Here is a 19062-nt window from a genome sequence, read left to right on the forward strand (position 1 = left end):
TGATTAAAATTGCATACATTTTCAAAATAGATTTGACTTCATTTTAGCTTTCAGAAAGCATGATTATTTATTATCGTGAGACTGGAGTTGTATAAAGGATCATTTGAAATACCATACGTTGGAGTCCAGTAATAATGCTTCTTTAGACCATGAAAGAGTTCTGCAAGGTAGACACGACCATCAACCACATACGGCTGTACATCTGTTGAGGAGGCATCCAAGCGACCAGTCAAGAGAAGCTCTGAAAATGCCTGAAATGGTACACACATGTTACTAGGGTTCTTTAGGCAAACAACATATCCAGAGACATACTTGCCTTAATGGCAGACCACACAACTGCTAGGAGGCAATGCCCTCCACCTGGCATCAAAATTTCAATGGTATCTGCAACCCCAGAATGCAGAAACCATTGAATAGAATGGTATGACAGGGAGCTCCGTCTTCCACCTTTCAGCCTGAGTGTCTAAGTTCAGTGCAGCAGGCGCAATGATGTCACCAGATCGCACCTGCTGTGCGTTACCCAAGTCTGTACACTGCACAGAGTGGAGAACTAGATAGGGGAAACAGGGCTAGGTGAGTAGCTTTATATTTTTAAGTACTTTTGGGGACCCTGATCTGTATGGGGGGTTGTTGGAGCCATCATACTGTGTGTGAAGGACATGATGCTGTACATGGGAAAACTATCGTGACATCATACTGTGGGGGGGGGGCACTTTAGGGGCATATTACTATGGTAACATTGGGGAGCCGTAGGAGACATTATGCTGTGTTGAGGGTCTCTGTGGGGACATCATAGTTTGATGGGCACATTGTGGAAGAATCAATGTATGGGGGGAATTTTGAGGGCATGAAACTTTGTGTATGGGGAGTACTTTGGGGGAAAATTGTGTGGGATAATTCACTGTGGGGATATCCTACTCTTTAGGCCATGAAAGGGGTGGGAAACCTAAGGTGCTACAGTAGAGGCATAATTATTTAAATGCTGCATTACATGTTCCTCTCCTTGTTTTAAAAGTTGAGAGGTATGAGTCTGTATACTCCGCTGAATATTTTTCTTATGGGTGTTGTGAGAGGGGGGCCCAATTAGGACTTTTTCTGTGGATTCCACTGATTTCTATGTTCGCCCCTCAACATATTCATATCAAAGCACTATCATGAAAAACAATACTGTAAGGTCTAAATGGTCAGTAAGACTTTTTGTAAAACTAAAATAGAGTGCCTTGAACATTATTGACATATTTACAGAGATATTGGCAATTTTCTTTTGTGGCACCATGTACAGGAAGTACGGCCATATTAGTTGTCACATTTGAATTCGCTTCTGATGTCACTGATGTGCCACATAGGGTGGAAATCCACATGTCATATTAACTGTTTTAAATTTGTGCAATTATTTCTGCTGTGAGATTCATGAATATTATAACAGTTATCACCACTGACATAACCTACCTCTATGTTGCCTCACATGTATTTTCCTCAGACCACAGTAGATCTTAACAGTAGATCTAAACTGGAACTATTCCAACCTGTGCAGCACATCTCCATTTGTCAGAAGCAAAGTTACTATGGACTGCCATCATACTGTCTGTTGTATGGACAGAAGAATTTACATTTTCCACAACTTCCTAGCAAATACAATTTAAGTTTAGTCTTAGTTACAATTAATGTGTTGTCCTAAATAGGCAGCCTCTTATTAATAAGGAAAGCACCTGCTGTGATTCTAGCATAAGAGAAGCACAATAACTCAGTCCCCGACCCCTAATAGTGTATATGGACAAGGTTTGGACAGGGGCAATCACTTTATAGGGGTTATCCCACAAACAACATTACACATACATGGAATAAATGATTAATCACTTAGATCCTTCTGCTAGGACTACCAACTATTCTAAAGATCCTGTGTCCCCAGTGTGAATACAGCAGCAATGCTCTTTCCAGGTCCATGGGTCTATCGGAGTGATAGTGTTCATGCATCGCCACCGCCTCCATAGACAGTGAATGGATTGATTACCGGCCATGCATACACACTACCACTGCATTCACACACACACGGGACCTCTGTTCTAGTGATACATTGGGAGCCCAGAGGGTGAATTCCCAGCAATCATACACGTTGATACATGACTATTGTTAATGCGACAAGCCCTTTAACTAGAATGGATCTTAGTTGCTATGGGTCTGCACCTCTCTTGTGATTGAGGAACAAATGTGACCTAACTGTTATGCTTTCCTCCCCTATTACATACACTTTTAGTGTAGTAAAAAGGTGCTTCAAGTACTAAAGCAAGAAATTACAGCCACTGATGAGATCCAGCAAAAGTTTTCAAAATAGTGTTATAGTCTCAAGATTCTCGGTTTAATGATATAAGAGATATTAAAAGAAACCCAAGATAATGAAGTGCAATAGTATACATACCTGACAGGCATCTTCATCAAGTACATTCCCCCAAATGTAGATGTATTCTAGTCCTTTGTTTAGTTTAAGTGCAGCTGCCAAAGCCTTCAGCCCTTCTCCTGTGATATGGTTACTGACAATTGCTAACCTGGTTTAAATAAAGAATACTATTATAAAAATGATTCAAGACTGTACCTATACCCCACATAGTATCAAACGATGTTACTGATAAGTCTACATTGATTAGCAGTAGTGTTGAGCGAGTATGTTCTGTTAACCCTTTCGCCGAGTACGCTCGGGCCGAGCTCCGAGTAGTTACAGCTGCTCGGTGATATGGTTGAATCCCTCCGTGTGCATGATTTGCGACTGTTTGACAACTTTAATACATGTGAGGAATGTGTAAGAAACAATCATTCCTCACATGTACTAAATCTGTCAAACAGTCGCAAATCATGCACACGGGAGGGATTCAACCATATCACCGAGCAGCTGTAACTACTCGGTGCTCGCACAGAGCATACTCGCCGAAAGGGTTAACAGAACATACTCTCTCAACAATAATTAGCAGCAATGTTACCTATATGATTACACACTGAGAGCAGTTTTCTGATTGGTTTCAGTGACTGCCAAAAAATTAGTTGGCCATGATTTTCTTCCACCTATCTTTACACATGTAGGAAGTCCTACACACGAGTTAGTAGATTAACATACACACACTATACAAAAAGAAAAGCACTTGTCACAAAAAAGAAGGTGTTCCGATAAGTCCATCTATATGAAAGTTATGCAAAGTTGACCTGAACGAAGGTAGGGGTAGGGTTTCAATGATAACCAACCCCCAGGAGGTTTGACGCAGGCAAGAACTAGAGACAACACTGGGGATGGATAAGCACCCAAATTACCGACCAAGTAAATATACGGGCGATCCAGGTAATTAGATAGTTTATGCCATAATAATGATTGTTAAGGATCCGGGTGGTGGAAACTCTGTGCTGCGGTGCAAGGAGGGACCAGAGGGGAGTCACTAGATAGCAACTCGGACTGACCAAGGTCGCACAGCGGCTCAATCGACTCCGTGAACCAGGGAAGGACCGAGCAGAAGGACCAGGTGCTACTCTGGACCAGTCCTTGTATGAGAGCAGGTGACTCCCACGGGTCAGAAGGCAGGGACTGACCGGTACAGCAGATAAGCACGTCAGGCAGACTGACGGGTGATCCGGGTAGACGGACTGGCAGACACCACGGGTAACTGGCAGGAGCCTCCAGGTAGGCTGGCTGGTAGGCACGGCAGGTAACAAGCAGGAGCCTCCAGGTAGGCTGGCTGGTAGGCACGGCAGGTAACTAGCAGGAGCCTCCAGGTAGGCTGGCTGGTAGGCACGGCAGGTAACTGGTACGTTCTCAGGGCAGGCAAGCCTGGCCCATAGACAAACTGGCGGGTTTGGACCGTAAGCAGAGTGTTGGGCAGGACTGGTAGTCAGGCTGGCTGACTGGACTGGTAGTCAGGCTGGCGGACTGGACTGGTAGTCAGACTAGCAGCGGAACCTGAGGGCTGAAGCAGAGTTAGAACACAAAGCTACAACCTTGCACGGGCACCTCCATTTGGAGGAGGTGCCTTTAATATGGGAAGTCCTCCGGCCGGGGACTCCTTAGGATGGCGCAGCAGCCCCTTTAAGAGGGAGGGAGCGCACGCCCTAAGCACAGTGCCCGGGAAGCTGCGTGCGCCGGCGACAGCAGCAGTAGGAGAGCCGGAAGACGCCGGGGACGGCGTCTCTGCCTGTCAGGGGGCAGAGACGCCGATGCTACAATGATCATTCTGCCCCCGCAACTGTTTGTTGACCTGAGTAAAAAGGCATCAAATGACCTGTCTATAGTTGATCAGAGTTTGTTAATGGTGTACTGATGGGCTGAAATCGGCAGATCTAAATGCACCGTAAGCTTACTGGTTGAAAGACTGGTTATTAATACATTTTATCAATACAAACCTCTGTATGATTAGCCCACCTCTTTGCGATTCACTGGCGTTATTAAGACATTAGCTGTAGGTATGTATAGACGTTTCTATTAAGGCCTTATTATCAGCATCATGCGTGAATTATCTCGCCAAGCCACCTTATAATAAGGAACTTACTGGACGACGTCTCACCACCTTCTGCAAACTCCTATTGTGGAGATGTTTCTGTGCTCAACCAACCTTGTCCAGGACACCCCAAGCTTCAGAGGATATTAAGCATGTAGCGAGTGACCTTGGTACCAACTAACCCGCCAAAAGGACTCAACCAGTCGTTATCTAGTGCATGTGGGGGGCGTCACGTCACATATAGCCTCAGCCTAACTCTATCAGCAGGAAATGTGGAGTGGGGGGGGCAACATTTTTTTATGATTTACATGAATAATCATGGTGAGAACATGGCAAGCACTTCTTCAGCAATTCTGCTTCCTGACTGGGGTTACCAGCAGCTCCTTTCTCATCCAGACTCTCTATGAGGCTGGACATCACCACGACTGTTATGTGGTATCAAAGTGTGCCGATGCTGATTGCCTTTCTCACTCCAGGATCGCTTCTGCCAATCTCTTCAGTGCCATACATGGATCCTCTAGCTTTACCCAGCTGCATCTGCAGCAGTACAGAACTGTATGATTTTGGGGGTGCTCTGCCCTGACCATCCTTGTGACACTGAGTCAGGGACTTAGATACTGGGTTCTCCTTTTTGGAGTGTAGTGGTGCACAGCGTTTCCATAAGCTCTGGTGGCCCTTCCGATCTTCTCTCAGCTGCACAGCATCTCCGCTCTAGTGGCGGCCACAGCAGTGATCTGACCGATGACAGCGTCCCTATATCATCATCACTTTCACTTAAAGGGGGTCCATCTCACTTGAAGTCCTCTATTCTGTTCCAGGAAATTCTCCACAGTAGAAAATAAGCACAATATATTTTAAAATGACATATTCTAACATTAAATGTGAAATGCAATACTAACGCTTTGAGGCTGCTAACGTTTAACTGAATGGCTTCAGCAAGGTAGATAACACCTTCATCCTCCATCCTGTTTGAGGTCAGGTCTAAGATCTCCAGTGTTGTATTTTTCTTAAGTAGTTCTGCCAAGCACTTGACGCCATCACGGGTTATTTTATTGCTGGAAAGATAAAACATGCATATTTGTTCAGTTTACTTCAGATTTACTCATAAGTCAGTGCACTTAAAGGGGTTTTCAACTACTGACAATTCCTAGACATCAGAAAGGTCCCTTCACTGTAAGCTGATCTCAAAGAGTCCTACAGGTGAGACCTCCAGTGATCAGCTGTCATCTGTGGGGAAACATGGCAGTAAGTGTAACATTTTCCTGCAGCGCCACCACAGGAGAAAGTAAGTATTACACAGAACCTTACAAATCTATATATCTGTGAGATGAAGGACGAGACAGGTCCTCCAAAGAAATACATGCATATACTGAAGAAGGGACTCACACTATAGGAATTCTACCTTTATTCTATGGTTTTCAAGGAATCTGCAAAGTTTACTTCTCAGATTGGATTTTGAGCCGCTGGGAATTTATACTGGTTATCATTCAGATCAAATGCAGAAAAATGTGCATGTGAGTCTCAAGGGAACAGGTATATGTCTCTGTGTAGCTGAGTAAAGAAACAGAGAGGATTTACACACAGTCTGCTAGTAAAGCCATTTTTCCACATTGAGATTGTATTGCACTTTTAGCTGTGATTATCACAAAATATACTGTGACAACCACAGAAAAATAATACAGTACAACTGCAAAGTGTGAACACACTGTGCAATCGTAGTAATCAGATATGGAGCACACATGTACAATGCTGAATTACACCTCACCAGCTTAGATCTAGGTATCTAAGTGTTTTGTTTTCGTGTAAGGCTTCACAAAGACGCTCAACTCCAGTATCTGTCATCTCATGTTTTGACAGATGGATTTCCTGCAGAGTATTGTTCACCTTTAACATCAGAGCCATATGAATGGTAGTATCCTCCTAAAAGAGGAAAAATAAGAGTATGCTGTTCACTTTAAGGAGTTTCACATCTTTAATTGTTTTTAGAGAGGTCTAAACATATGCTATGTGGAAAAATAAAATAATCAGCCTTACTTACCCCTTGCACTCCAGCACCGCCTCTCTGCTGCTGCGTCTCGTCTTGGTGGAAAGGGCGACACGTCATGACTCCAGCACGTGAACCCGACAGTAGGCTTAGGCTCAGCAGTCATGCCAAGTCATGCTGTAGCATTGACGTCACCGCAGCAGTCGTGTCAACAACGCAGCGGCATAGAGGCAGTGCTGTAGGAGTGGCAGGGGTTGAGTAAGGATGATTTTGTCACATATTAAGCCTTTGGACAAAAAGAAAGATGGAACGCCCCTTTAAGGGTGTATGAACAAAATGTCTTTTTCAGGTAGATTCTACCTGGGGTAAGCTTAAAAAAACACCACAAAAATTAATATAATGCACAGCAATGTAAAAATAACATTGCTGTGCGTATATTCAGTCATTTGATACTTCTTTTAACCACTTCAGGGTTCGGAAATCGTGAACTGGTTGATCACGCACCCTGATGAAGATGGGCAAAATGTGCGTTGGGCCATTGAGCTAAGTATGTCTGTTGGTTCATTATAGTTAATGGCTTTGTTTTTGTTTTAGATAGATAGCAAGTCTTACTCCTAGGAACATTGTTTCTTTGTATTTAGTTGATACGTCTATTTGACATGTACATAGCCATTTAGTGTATACATATTAGCATGTAACCATTGACATACTCCAAGAGAAAAATATATAGAGATTTTACTATTGCTTGTTAAGGTATAGATTTAATGCACCACTGGGTGTTTACATTTTAGGGATTTTCTATGATCTGTTAACTCATGTAAACTATATATTGGACCGGTCATACATGCTTATGTATGTTTTTTACATTTCATGTATTTTAAATATGTTTAAATAAAAATTATATTTTACTATGTTTTGGAAAGTATTTTTTCACTCTAATAGTTCTGATGTGACTCTCAGTTCCTCCTTTTTGTTGTATCATATTTGTATAGAGTGTCTTTCTGGCTAGTATGATGAATCTGCATTAGGCTTCTTCCTAATTTGTTCATATTCAATCATTTGTTACTTATTTTAACCACTTCAGGGTTCGGAAACTGTGAACCAGTTAAAAAAAGCATAATGCTCATTCTTCATGCAGCTTCCAATAGAAAGACGATAGCGGCAGATCAAAAACGATTACAAAACTGCTAGTGATGCTGCTTCGGAAAAAGACCACTGGCTTTTTCCAGAAGTTGCTTTGCCTAGAAAAAGCTTGATGGTTCCAACAGTGTCTTAAAGACTTCGTGTGCACATACCCTAGAAGAGTTTACTCTGAGAACCTACCTGTAATACATAGAATAATGGCCGGTTTAGAGTTATTGATTTTATCGAATTGTTGTGCTTTAGGACTGTGGCGAATGCTATTAAGCTTTCTATACCCTGTAAAAATAAATGGGAAAAAGTCAAGAATTTTACAAGAGCCTATTCTGATAAGAGCATGCCAACATGAAAAGTTTAACAGTACATGTTAATACTTTTGTGGATGAGCCTAAACATATTGATAAAAAGCCGACGGTACAAGCGGTTTTATTTTAAAGACATATAGGCACTGCATGGCAAGCAGTCATATTCTGTTATGAATTCATGAGACAGAATCTCTGTATGCCTCACTATGACATCAAAGGCATACTGAGGTTGAGAATGTCCGCAAAGATCTGTACTTCACCGATTCAAAGACTTTAAAATCATACACATTTTTCTATAAAAAGAAAAAAGTGCGACATTAGGAAAACCAACTTTAGTGAGGTTGACCACTACTTTTTTATTGATGGCCTATACTAAGGATATCTGATCAGCTGTCACTGGCGCCGGACGGAGGTTTTTGATCCTGCCGGAACACAAGAGTACTGTTGTTTCTATGATGGTCGTGGCTGGGCACTGCAGATCTACCCCCTATTCACATGAATGGGGGTGGATTTTTAGTACCTGTTCATGGCCACTATAGAAATGACAGAGCTGCTGTGTTCCGGCACGATCAAGAACTTCCGCCCGGCGCCAGTGACAGCTGATTGGCGGGGGTTCCAGGTGTTGCACCCCATGATCAGATATTGATGGCTTATAGATAGGACATCAATAAAAAAGTAGTGGCCAACCCCATTAACATAGGTCAGTAACCTCATATTAAAGAATTACAAGATTCAGCAAAGAAGTATTTTACGTAGACAGTGTAAGAATGTGGAAAAATAACATATTCAGCCTTACATACCCCCCAGCACTCCCTCTCCTCCAATGCCTATGGTCTTGACAAGGAGGCAGCAGTCATGTCACAACTACAGCACTTGAGCCTAGCAGCCAATCATTGAGCTCAGCAGTCATGCAGTAGTCATGATGTCACCGCTGCAGCCCATATCGGCAAAGACCAGGGCAGTGGCGTAAAGGCCGATTTTGTCACATACCATGCCTTTGGACAAAAAAAACTAAAGAAGGAAAACTTCTGTAAGGGTGTATACACAATGTCTTTCTCGAGCAGATTCTAAATGGAGATACTGCAGGGTGAGCATAAACCTTTTTATCTGGTTTCTGAATGAATCCTTCACTAGCCCAAAGTTTTTCATATGGTAAAGTATCTGCATATTTGTTTTGTGAAAGCGCATACCTTGTTAAACACCATAAAACTCTACAGTAACAATACTTATAACTACACATCATTAATGTATTATTCTATAAGTCATGAATAACCTATGAGATGCTTTCTTTCCTGAGCTTAGACATACCAGGTCACAGTCTCCAAGGTCCAATTCTTCAAGAGTTGAATTTATTTGCAGCATTGCCGCAAAAAACATTCCTCCTTTGTTGCCAATTTTGTTACCCGTCATTCTTAGGCTTCTAAGAGTGTCATTCCTCTAAGCAAGAAAATGTAAAATAAAAATAGAAAAATATATAAAAGTCATATCACATTTTTCAATTTGTAAAATGTACTGAAACAAAGAGCGAAGCTTACTTACATACAAAGCTTTAGCAATTTGTTCTGCACCATCTGTTTCAATGTCGTTTCCCAGAAGATTTAAATAAAACAATGAGCAATCATCCTGAGAGACAAAGAAGTATAAAAGTACAATATGTCAGAGTTTAGTGACAGTCAACGGGCATGCTATCAATCAGCTTCTTGTGACATACCTGGAGGAATTTGGCGATGTACACTGCACCGTTATTGGTCAAGTTGTTGAACCTAAGATCAAGGCCTTTAATAAAAAATAAAGATGAAAAGAAAATAAACTTCTTCTATAAAATGTTATTAAAAATATTTTCAGACGACACATTTGTAATACTGAACTGTAATAAAAGGAAGGCGATTTATGATCTATCTGTCTATCTATCTATTATATTTATTTTTCCATAGTATATTAGACAGTCATTCATAATAAAATACTAAAGATCACCTACTTGTTATAAAACTATTTTGTTTCAATACACAGATAATAGCCAGAAAATCTTCATCTGTAACACGTTTGACATCCAATAGTCGATTATTTCCACATATTTTCAATGTAGACATATACTGCCTAGAGAAATGCATTGGTTAATTAACGGTTTAATCTCATTTTGTTAAATCCATAAGACTGCAAAGTACTTGTAAAAAACAAGCAATTTTATTGTTTACTGCTCATTGCCTAGGTTATCGGCCACTGCTATAGTCTATCAGTGGGGGCCAGTCTAATGGAGGCAAGCAAGGCAGCACTTACAAACTTTTTTCTGTAGAGCTTGTATGTGCTGGTCTCAAGCTGGCCAGCCTTACTGCTACTGAGCTCCTTCAATGCTGCAGAGGCAAAGCTGCCTTTACTTCCAGCATTGTAGGGTGCATAGTTTGGGCCTGCAACACAACAATGAAGTTGGTCCAAACTGTCAACCAAGCAAGAATGAATGAACTCAACCCTGACATACAGGACGCTGGGTGCAGGGGAGTGGTGCGCTTTTAAAGAACAATCATTGGACAACCCTTTTAATAAACCAGTCCATGCATTTTTATAAAAATGAATAATACATAGGAAAAAATAACAAATTTAGGCTATTGGTAGAATAGATAAAACGTTTTGAAATGATAGTGGACCCAGGATACACTAAAATGTAATGTGCACATTTTTAAGACTTCAATCAACCTGATTTCTTGATAAAATAATGCTATGAATGATGATATTTTGATATTAATTCCTATAAGGATACTTACTCAGGTTGCTCAGTTTGTCTGAACACTTCTTCAATGAAACGGTTGACTTGTTGGTTTAGTTCTGTACATGCCATATTATACTGCTGGCTCAGACCGGTGGTCATGGCTGAAGAAGAGATTACTGGTGTTCAGACAGCAATCTATTAGTACAAAAGTTCTGCAGGTCAATAAGAAAGCTGAAAGTAAGAAGAAACAATATTAATTCATTTTATTAACCATTTTGACTTTGCAAACATCTTTGTAGTTCTAGAAATCGATGAAAAGGGAGTAACCAGCCCCAAACTACTACAAATGATGTACAGATAAGGAGAAATAGGGGTACAGAGAACAAGACTTCAATGACTTCAATCAGCAAATAAAAGGGGCTGCCCAGTGTCTCTCTCTTCCACCTGATCGAGCCAATGGGGGATGATGCTGTACGAGGAGGTCTCGTCTCAAAGGTTGTCCCAGTAGACAAAACCAGCTGGTTGTCGGGTGACTGTCTCAGCATCTGTCTCATCCACGTGCGGTAGGGTCTCTCTGAACCTGAGATCAGATGAGAAAAGTGCTGAAAAATCTTGTCAGGGGAACCAGCCAGGGGATCGCTCAGATATCCCACCATGTTGTCAGGACAACAGCCTGGAGATCACGCAGATCCCACCGCTGCCACCAAATTTGTCACAAACAGCACTCAGTTGCCTCTAACCTTCAGGACAATTACACAATTGATTGGCGATTGATGGCTGAGGCCACGGCTGCTTTCGCTACTAGGCCGGTTATTGGAGAACTCACAGTGAACGTATAGTATATACACCTCTGATTCCAACACATGGAATATACAGTATATAAACTCCAGTATGGTCACTGCCAGCTCCGCAATAACCCAAAAAAACTAGCTGCCACCACCAATCGTTTATACTGACTGATTGGACACCTGTTGCAGGTAACATATGGCTTCAGGGGTGCGGTTCATAGAGCAAGAGGAACAAAGCTATTAAATCTTATGTATTTAATCCGAAAAGATTAGGGCTAGTCAATGGGATGAGGGAAGGTCCCAAAAAATTATGGGGTCCCCAATTTTCAGGATATCTCCCCACCTGGAGTTCCAGGGAGCAGGGGGTCTGGGTGGCTCCGGGGGTTCAGAAAACCAGTCAGTATCTGGTGTGACCACCATTTGCCTCACGCAGTGCAACACATCTCCTTCACATAGAGTTGATTAGGTTGTTGATTGTGGCCTGTGAATTGTTGGTCAACTCCTTTTCAATGGCTGTGCGAAGTTGCTGATATTGGCAGGAGCTTGAACACTGTGTCATATACGCCGATCCAGAGCATCCCAAATATGCTTCAATGGGTGACATGTCCGGTGAGTATGCTGGCCATGAAAGAACTGGGATATTTTCAGCTTCCAGGAATTGTGTACAGATCCTTTCACCTTGGGGCCGTGCATTATCACACTGCAACATGAGGTGGTGGTCGTGGATGAATGGCACAACAATGGGCCTCAGGATCTCATCACAGTATCTCTGTGCATTCAAAATGGCATCAATAAAATGCACCTGTGTTCATTGCCATAACATAGAGCCCATGCCATAACCCCGCCGCCACCATGGCCACTCGATTCACAACGTTGACAGCTCTGGTGGACATTCCAGCAGTCGGCATGCCAATTGCACGCTCCTTGCGACATCTGTGGCATTGTGCTGTGTGATAAAACTGCACATTTTAGAGTGGCCTTTTATTGTGGTAGCCTAAGGGTATGTGCAATAACCATGTGTCTAATCAGCATCTGGATATGCCACACCTGGGAGGTGGATGAATTATCTCGGCAAAGGAGAAGAGCTCAGTGACACAGATTTAGACAAATTTGTGAACAATATTTGAGGGAAAAAGGTCTTTTGTGGACATAGAAAAAGTCTTAGATCTTTGAGTTCAGCTTATGAAAAATGGGAGCAAAAATAAAAGTGTTGCGTTGTATTTTTGTTCAATATATTTTAGAATTTTAATATCCAAATTGCACTTGGCAGTTTTTTTTTTATCATCCGTTTTTAAAAACTGAAGGAAGTCGATTGTCTGAACTGTTCTCCATTGACACTTAGCAATGGATCAGTTAAACACAGATATAAAACTGATGTATTTATTTTTCAGCTGTTTTTTGACGGATGCCCATTTACTTGAATGGTCGAGTCTGATGGAAAGTAAGACAAGCTCTATGGGTCTGTATACGCTGTCTTAAAAACAGAGGTGTGAGTTTAGCCTTCCGGCTTCACAGATCTGCCATTGGCTCTGTGTGTAATAAGTATGCTGCACTGTATACAATACGTAGGGCTATGCCTTTGTATTGGAACACTTCATAAACTGTACTTTTCGATATTGTAAAAATAATGTGTGACGCAACCAGGCAGGCATATGCTGCAGTTCTTACAGGTCTGTTCACATCTACAGTTTTACTTCTGTCAGAGGTTAAATGTGTAACGTGTGACATATGTTGGGATTCATGGTTCTTACACTAAACCTATGGTAAAAACAAGATTCATAGAAGTTTATGGATATCAGTGCAGTCACTGGCAGCACATACAGGCGTATACTGTATACCCCAGTCTGCACTGTGACCTGATGATACCACAATCTGTGAAATTGTGTCTGTAGCTAGGGTGGTTTAGGGCTTCTGAACTAACAATATACTGCGCTGCTTTCTTTACCATTTTTGGGTTCTCTCACACTGGCGTATAACACGGCCGAGTGCTCTGCGATGTTTTGTCGGATAGCACTCGGCCCAGTGTTATACTATGGGGCAGTGAAGATCTCCGATTATTTTCTCATGCCGATTAGGCATGAGAAAATAAATCACAGCATGCTGCGGGTGCATCCGATGATCAGATCACACACACCCATACAAGTCTATGGGTGCGTGTGAAACATTGGACTGCACTTGGATGTCATCTGAGTGCAGTCTAATGTATGCCCACCAAGACAATGCAGAAGATGGAGAAAGTTCTCTGTCTTATCCGCAACTGTTCTGAGATTCTCTCATGCAAAAGACTCAGATCACAGTAAGGTGACACTCAGATCAAACTATGGCAGAATTTGAGCCGAGTTTCGTTAGCATAATCGGCCCGATTCTCCGGGATTAGAGAATCAACGCCAGTGTGAGTGAGCACTTATTAATAAGAGAACCTGACTACATCGGTCACAGCCGTGCAGTCTCCTTACAGCTGTGCAGTCTCCAAATGCAGCCATGCGGTCTCTATACAGCCATGCAATCTCCATATAGAGCCATGCAGTCTCCATACGGCCATCCACTCTCCACATACAGCCAAGCAGTCTCCATATACAGCCATGCAGTCTCTATACAGCTGTATAGTCTCCATATACAGCCATGCAGTCTCCATATGGCCGTCCACTCTCCACATACAGCCAAGCAGTCTCCATATACAGCCATGCAGTCTCTATACAGCTGTATAGTCTCCATATACAGCCATGCAGTCTCCATATGGCCGTCCACTCTCCGCATACAGCCGAGCAGTCTCCATATACAGCAATGCAGTCTCTATACAGCTGTATAGTCTCCATATACAGCCATGCAGTCTCCATATGGCCGTCCACTCTCCACATACAGCCAAGCAGTCTCCATATACAGCCATGCAGTCTCTATACAGCTGTATAGTCTCCATATACAGCCATGCAGTCTCCTTATGGCCGTCCACTCTCCACATACAGCCAAGCAGAAGACATATACAGCCACGCAGTCTCTATACAGCCATATAAAAAAGGCTACGTGGCACTCCTTTATTGTTTTGGGAGCCCAGAAAGGATTCCACTCCGTACGTAAAAAACAAAATGAACCTGGCACTCCAAGATATGGTGAAAAGATTTTAGGAATTTATTTACATGATTCTTCAAAATTAATTTTTGACGTTTCGGCCTCATACGGCCTTCATCAGAACAGGATGCTGCCCAATGGATGTGGGGGATGCGCTCCCCGACAACACGGTCGTGCTCCTCTCCCTTTAGCGCCATTACATTTATGCCCTTCTCTCCAGTGACTTTGCAGTTGATTGATCCTCTATCCTCCACACATAGCCATATACAGCCATACTGTTGTCTAGTCTTCATAAAGCTGAACACTCTGAATATGCAAAAGAGCAGTGTCCATATGCAGCCGTATACAGTAGTATAGTCTCCATAGAGCCGAGCAGTCTCTACACACAGCCATATACAGTAGTATAGTCTCCATACAGCCGAGCAGTCTCCACACACAGCCGTATACAGTAGTATAGTCTCCATACAGCCGAGCAGTCTCCACACACAACAGTATACAGTAGTATAGTCTCCATACAGCCATGCAGTCTCCACACACAACAGTATACAGTAGTATAGTCTCCATACAGCCGAGCAGTCTCCACACACAGCCGTATACAGTAGTATAGTCTCCATACAGCCATGCAGTCTCCACACACAACAGTATACAGTAGTATAGTCTCCATACAGCCGAGCAGTCTCCACACACAACAGTATACAGTAGTATAGTCTCCATACAGCCATGCAGTCTCCACACACAACAGTATACAGTAGTATAGTCTCCATACAGCCGAGCAGTCTCCACACACAACAGTATACAGTAGTATAGTCTCCATACAGCCATGCAGTCTCCACACACAGCCGTATACAGTAGTATAGTCTCCATACAGCCGAGCAGTCTCCACACACAACAGTATACAGTAGTATAGTCTCCATACAGCCGAGCAGTCTCCACACACAGCCGCATACAGTAGTATAGTCTCCATACAGCCATGCAGTCTCCACACACAACAGTATACAGTAGTATAGTCTCCATACAGCCGAGCAGTCTCCACACACAACAGTATACAGTAGTATAGTCTCCATACAGCCATGCAGTCTCCACACACAACAGTATACAGTAGTATAGTCTCCATACAGCCGAGCAGTCTCCACACACAACAGTATACAGTAGTATAGTCTCCATACAGCCGAGCAGTCTCCACACACAACAGTATACAGTAGTATAGTCTCCATACAGCCGAGCAGTCTCCACACACAACAGTATACAGTAGTATAGTCTCCATACAGCCATGCAGTCTGTACACAGCAGTATACAGTAGTATAGTCTCCATACAGCCATGCAGTCTCCACACACAACAGTATACAGTAGTATAGTCTCCATACAGCCGAGCAGTCTCCACATACAGTCTGTATACAGCCCGTGTACATGCTGTGATCCCCCTGACATAAGATGAGTAGTACTACACCGCACATGCAGTTACCTGTAACCGTCCTGCCCCGGCCGGTCTCCTCCGCTGTCTGTTGTCTCCCGGTTGCCATGGCAGCCGCCGTACACTGCTCAGAAGCTGCGACAGCTCCGCACTCACAAGACTGCGGTGAGGACGGCGGCACACTACACCGGTGGGCACAGTACTCCGGTAGGCACACTACACCGGTGGGCACAGTACTCCGGTAGGCACACTACACCGGTGGGCACAGTACTCCGGTAGGCACACTACACCGGTGGCCACAGTACTCCGGTAGGCACATTACACAGGCCGCCGTTCTTCCCCCGGTATTATTGCTGAGTTGTGAGGCAGCGCAGGCGCCATTGGGAGGTTCTGTGTTCCTCTGCACATCTCGCCCTGTTCGGGGGTCGCACGTTTAGGGGCACCAGGTGCAGTGGGCTTACCAGTAATGCCGGCAGTCAGGGTGACACTGGAATGTAATGGCGCTAGTGTGCCCGGTGCTGGACAACAAAACGGCCTAGTGCAACTTTTACAGAAATAGGTGACACAACCATATTACAGCTATCAGGGCCGGCCTTTGGGGCGTGCCAGCTGTGCAACTGCACAGGGCGCCTCAAACTTGAGAGTGAAGGGGGGCGCTGCGCTGGCTCCCTCCCCGTCGGTATTTTTCTTATGGAAGAGCAGAGAGGGAGCGCCCAGCGTTTCTTCTGTGCTCAGGCGCCGGCGCCCCCTCTCTGCTCTGAAATGTCCGGCCGGGACCCGGGCGCGCTGCACTCTCTCCTCCTCACACACAGGGGCGGAACTACCGCCCGTGCAGCCGGTTCATTGAACGGGGGCCCCGAGGGAGAGGGGGCCCCTTCAGCCTCCAGCAGGGCCGCCATCAGGGCATGACTGCCCTGACTCCAGTATGGGGCCCGGCCGGTAGGGGCCCCCTTGGGGGCCCCCCTCTTGTGTGTCTCTCTCCTCATGGGGCCCCCGGCCCCATGCTAAGCGCCGGGGCCGGAACATCTCTGTCATGATTTCTCTGACTTCCGGTCATGTGACGGCACCGTCACATGACCGGAAGTCAGGAGAACCTGGTGTCATCGATTTGGACGAGGATTCTGCAGGGATCGCATGGGGGTAAGTATAACAAGTTTTTTTTTTTTTTTAAATACAATTTACTAGGAGTGGGGGGAATGGGAGGTGCACATGTGGGGGAGGGGAATGAGAGAGGTGCACATGTGGGGGAGGGGGATGAGAGAGGTGCACATGTGGGGGAGGGGGATGAGAGGTGTGCACATGTGGGGGAGGGGGATGAGAGAGGTGCACATGTGGGGGAGGGGGATGAGAGAGGTGCACATGTGGGGGAGGGGGATGAGAGATGTGCACATGGGGGGGATGAGAGAGGTGCACATGTGGGGGAGGGGGATGAGAGAGGTGCACATGTGGGGGAGGGGGATGAGAGAGGTGCACATGTGGGGGAGTGGGATGAGAGAGGTGCACATGTGGGGGAGGGGGATGAGAGAGGGGCACATGTGGGGGAGGGGGATGAGAGAGGGGCACATGTGGGGGAGGGGGATGAGAGATGTGCACATGGGGGGGTGAGAGCTGCACATGGGGGAATTGGGAGAAAATGAGCTGCACATGGGGGAATTGGGAGTAGGGGGATAATGAGCTGCACATAATGAATGTGGGGTGGGGGACAGTAAATGATGATGGGGTGGGGAGAGCAGGACATGATATAATGAATTGGGGCAGGGGGTGCATGTAAATAATGAATGCGGGGAGCAGGAAGTATAGAGTAGGGGGCGTTGCGGATGCAGGAGTGTAACTGGTAACAAATTGGCGGAAAGAGTAGAGGTTCTAATTAAATTATATATTAAGTGCCTATTTACAGTTAATGGGGGCACCGTGGTGGATTACAATTTATATTTGGAATGGTAGGTTGTATAATAACTAACCATATATTGATGGTGGATACACGTCTGTATTCAGCTGCGTAATGTAGAAGTTGGGGAATGTGCTCTAGATAACTGTGTTATTTTATGCAGAGACGAGTCCTGGCTGGAAGACGTAATGGCGGTCTGTGCTGGATGAAGGAGAAAAGCGTAGCTGAAGGACTTCACCTAGAGACGTCACCAGTGAGTCAGTGTATTACATGTACACTTACACTATATACTATGTACCGGGCTCCTGTGTATAATGTCACTGGTGATCACTGTATTACCTGTACACTGACACTATATACAGAGCTCCTGTGTATAATGTCACTGATGATCACTGTATTACCTGTACACTGACACTATATACAGAGCTCCTGTGTATAATGTCACTGGTGATCACTAGATTACCTGGACACTTACATTATACATACCATGTATAGAGCTCCCGTGCATAATGACACTTATGGTAATATTAGTAATGTGGTGGTAATATTAGTAATGTGGTGGTAATATGTGGTCTGGTCATGGTGTGGCAGTTTTTCCCCCTTCTGTGTGGTATTATTCGGTCACTATGTTGTGGTAATATGTGGTCTGGTCATGGTGTGGCAGTATTCCCTGTATGTGGTATTATTGGTCATTTTTAAAAAAAAATGTATATGACACATTCCCTTAAAGAAAACTAAATAAAAATATATCTAAAAAGAGTATTGGATATTTTAAGAAAATTTTAATAGGTTAGAGTAGGGCCCTGCCAGAAGAGTCTACCTTATCGTGGTGGCGGCTTTAAAACTTTTCAACTTTTGTTGCTTGTTATTACTTGATCATTTGATTAATAAAAAATGCACTTGTTGTTTTCACCTACATGAGTTTAATTTTTTTTCTTTGGGGGGGGGCGCCAAGAGGGATTTCGCACAGGGCGCCATATACCCTAAGGCCGGCCCTGACAGCTATAACCCCCAAGTTGTACAGAGCTGTAAATGACACTGAAGGGCACGTGCACACACACCAGGCAGGGCAGAGATCCAAAGCTGAAGCTGACATTTCCCTGCCGGTGGCCCCCGATGTGCCAGCGGATCCGTATGAAGATGAGCTAACCGGTGACATTTCAGTGCGGAATCTTCAGGTTTTGTCTTTTTTTTCCAATGCACATTCTAAAACCGGAGCAGATTTTCATTGTAAATAGAATTGGGTGTATAATTACCATCATCACTCAGATGTACTCGCACTCACCCACCAGCGGCATTGCTGG

At 44.1% G+C, this 19062-nt stretch overlaps 2 protein-coding genes across 9 annotated transcripts in view; one reads left to right on the plus strand and one right to left on the minus strand.

The window, feature by feature from the left end:
- Positions 1-16933, minus strand: LRRC34 (leucine rich repeat containing 34). 2 transcript variants are annotated; one of them, XM_073674863.1, is made up of 11 exons: positions 16332-16933; positions 10661-10836; positions 9880-9998; positions 9613-9677; positions 9441-9524; positions 9210-9338; positions 7780-7875; positions 6238-6392; positions 5372-5527; positions 2417-2543; positions 1-251 (listed from the first exon to the last, which is right to left on the minus strand). In XM_073674863.1, the coding sequence occupies exons 2-11, from the start codon at positions 10762-10764 to the stop codon at positions 51-53; spliced, it is 1236 nt and encodes a 411-aa protein (XP_073530964.1). In that variant the 5' UTR covers positions 10765-10836; positions 16332-16933; the 3' UTR covers positions 1-50. The 2 variants fall into 2 exon arrangements, with proteins under 2 accessions (XP_073530964.1, XP_073530963.1); XM_073674862.1 differs by having other exon boundaries at positions 15922-16933.
- Positions 15932-19062, plus strand: part of LRRIQ4 (leucine rich repeats and IQ motif containing 4) — a 14387-nt gene continuing 11256 nt past the window's right edge. The window contains exons 1-2 of one of the 7 annotated variants that reach the window (XM_073674857.1): positions 15932-16035; positions 17922-18011. In XM_073674857.1, the coding sequence (XP_073530958.1) occupies positions 17964-18011 (48 nt within the window). In that variant the 5' untranslated portion in view covers positions 15932-16035; positions 17922-17963. Of the gene's footprint in view, positions 16078-16891; positions 17011-17921; positions 18012-19062 lie in introns of those variants that run through there. The other 6 variants (XM_073674855.1, XM_073674854.1, XM_073674850.1 and 3 more) reach the window with 6 other exon arrangements.

The sequence above is a fragment of the Phyllobates terribilis genome, unplaced genomic scaffold (assembly GCF_046119375.1).
Source record: "Phyllobates terribilis strain yellow unplaced genomic scaffold, ASM4611937v1 Scaffold_3__8_contigs__length_932513732, whole genome shotgun sequence".
Taxonomy (NCBI): domain Eukaryota; kingdom Metazoa; phylum Chordata; class Amphibia; order Anura; family Dendrobatidae; genus Phyllobates; species Phyllobates terribilis.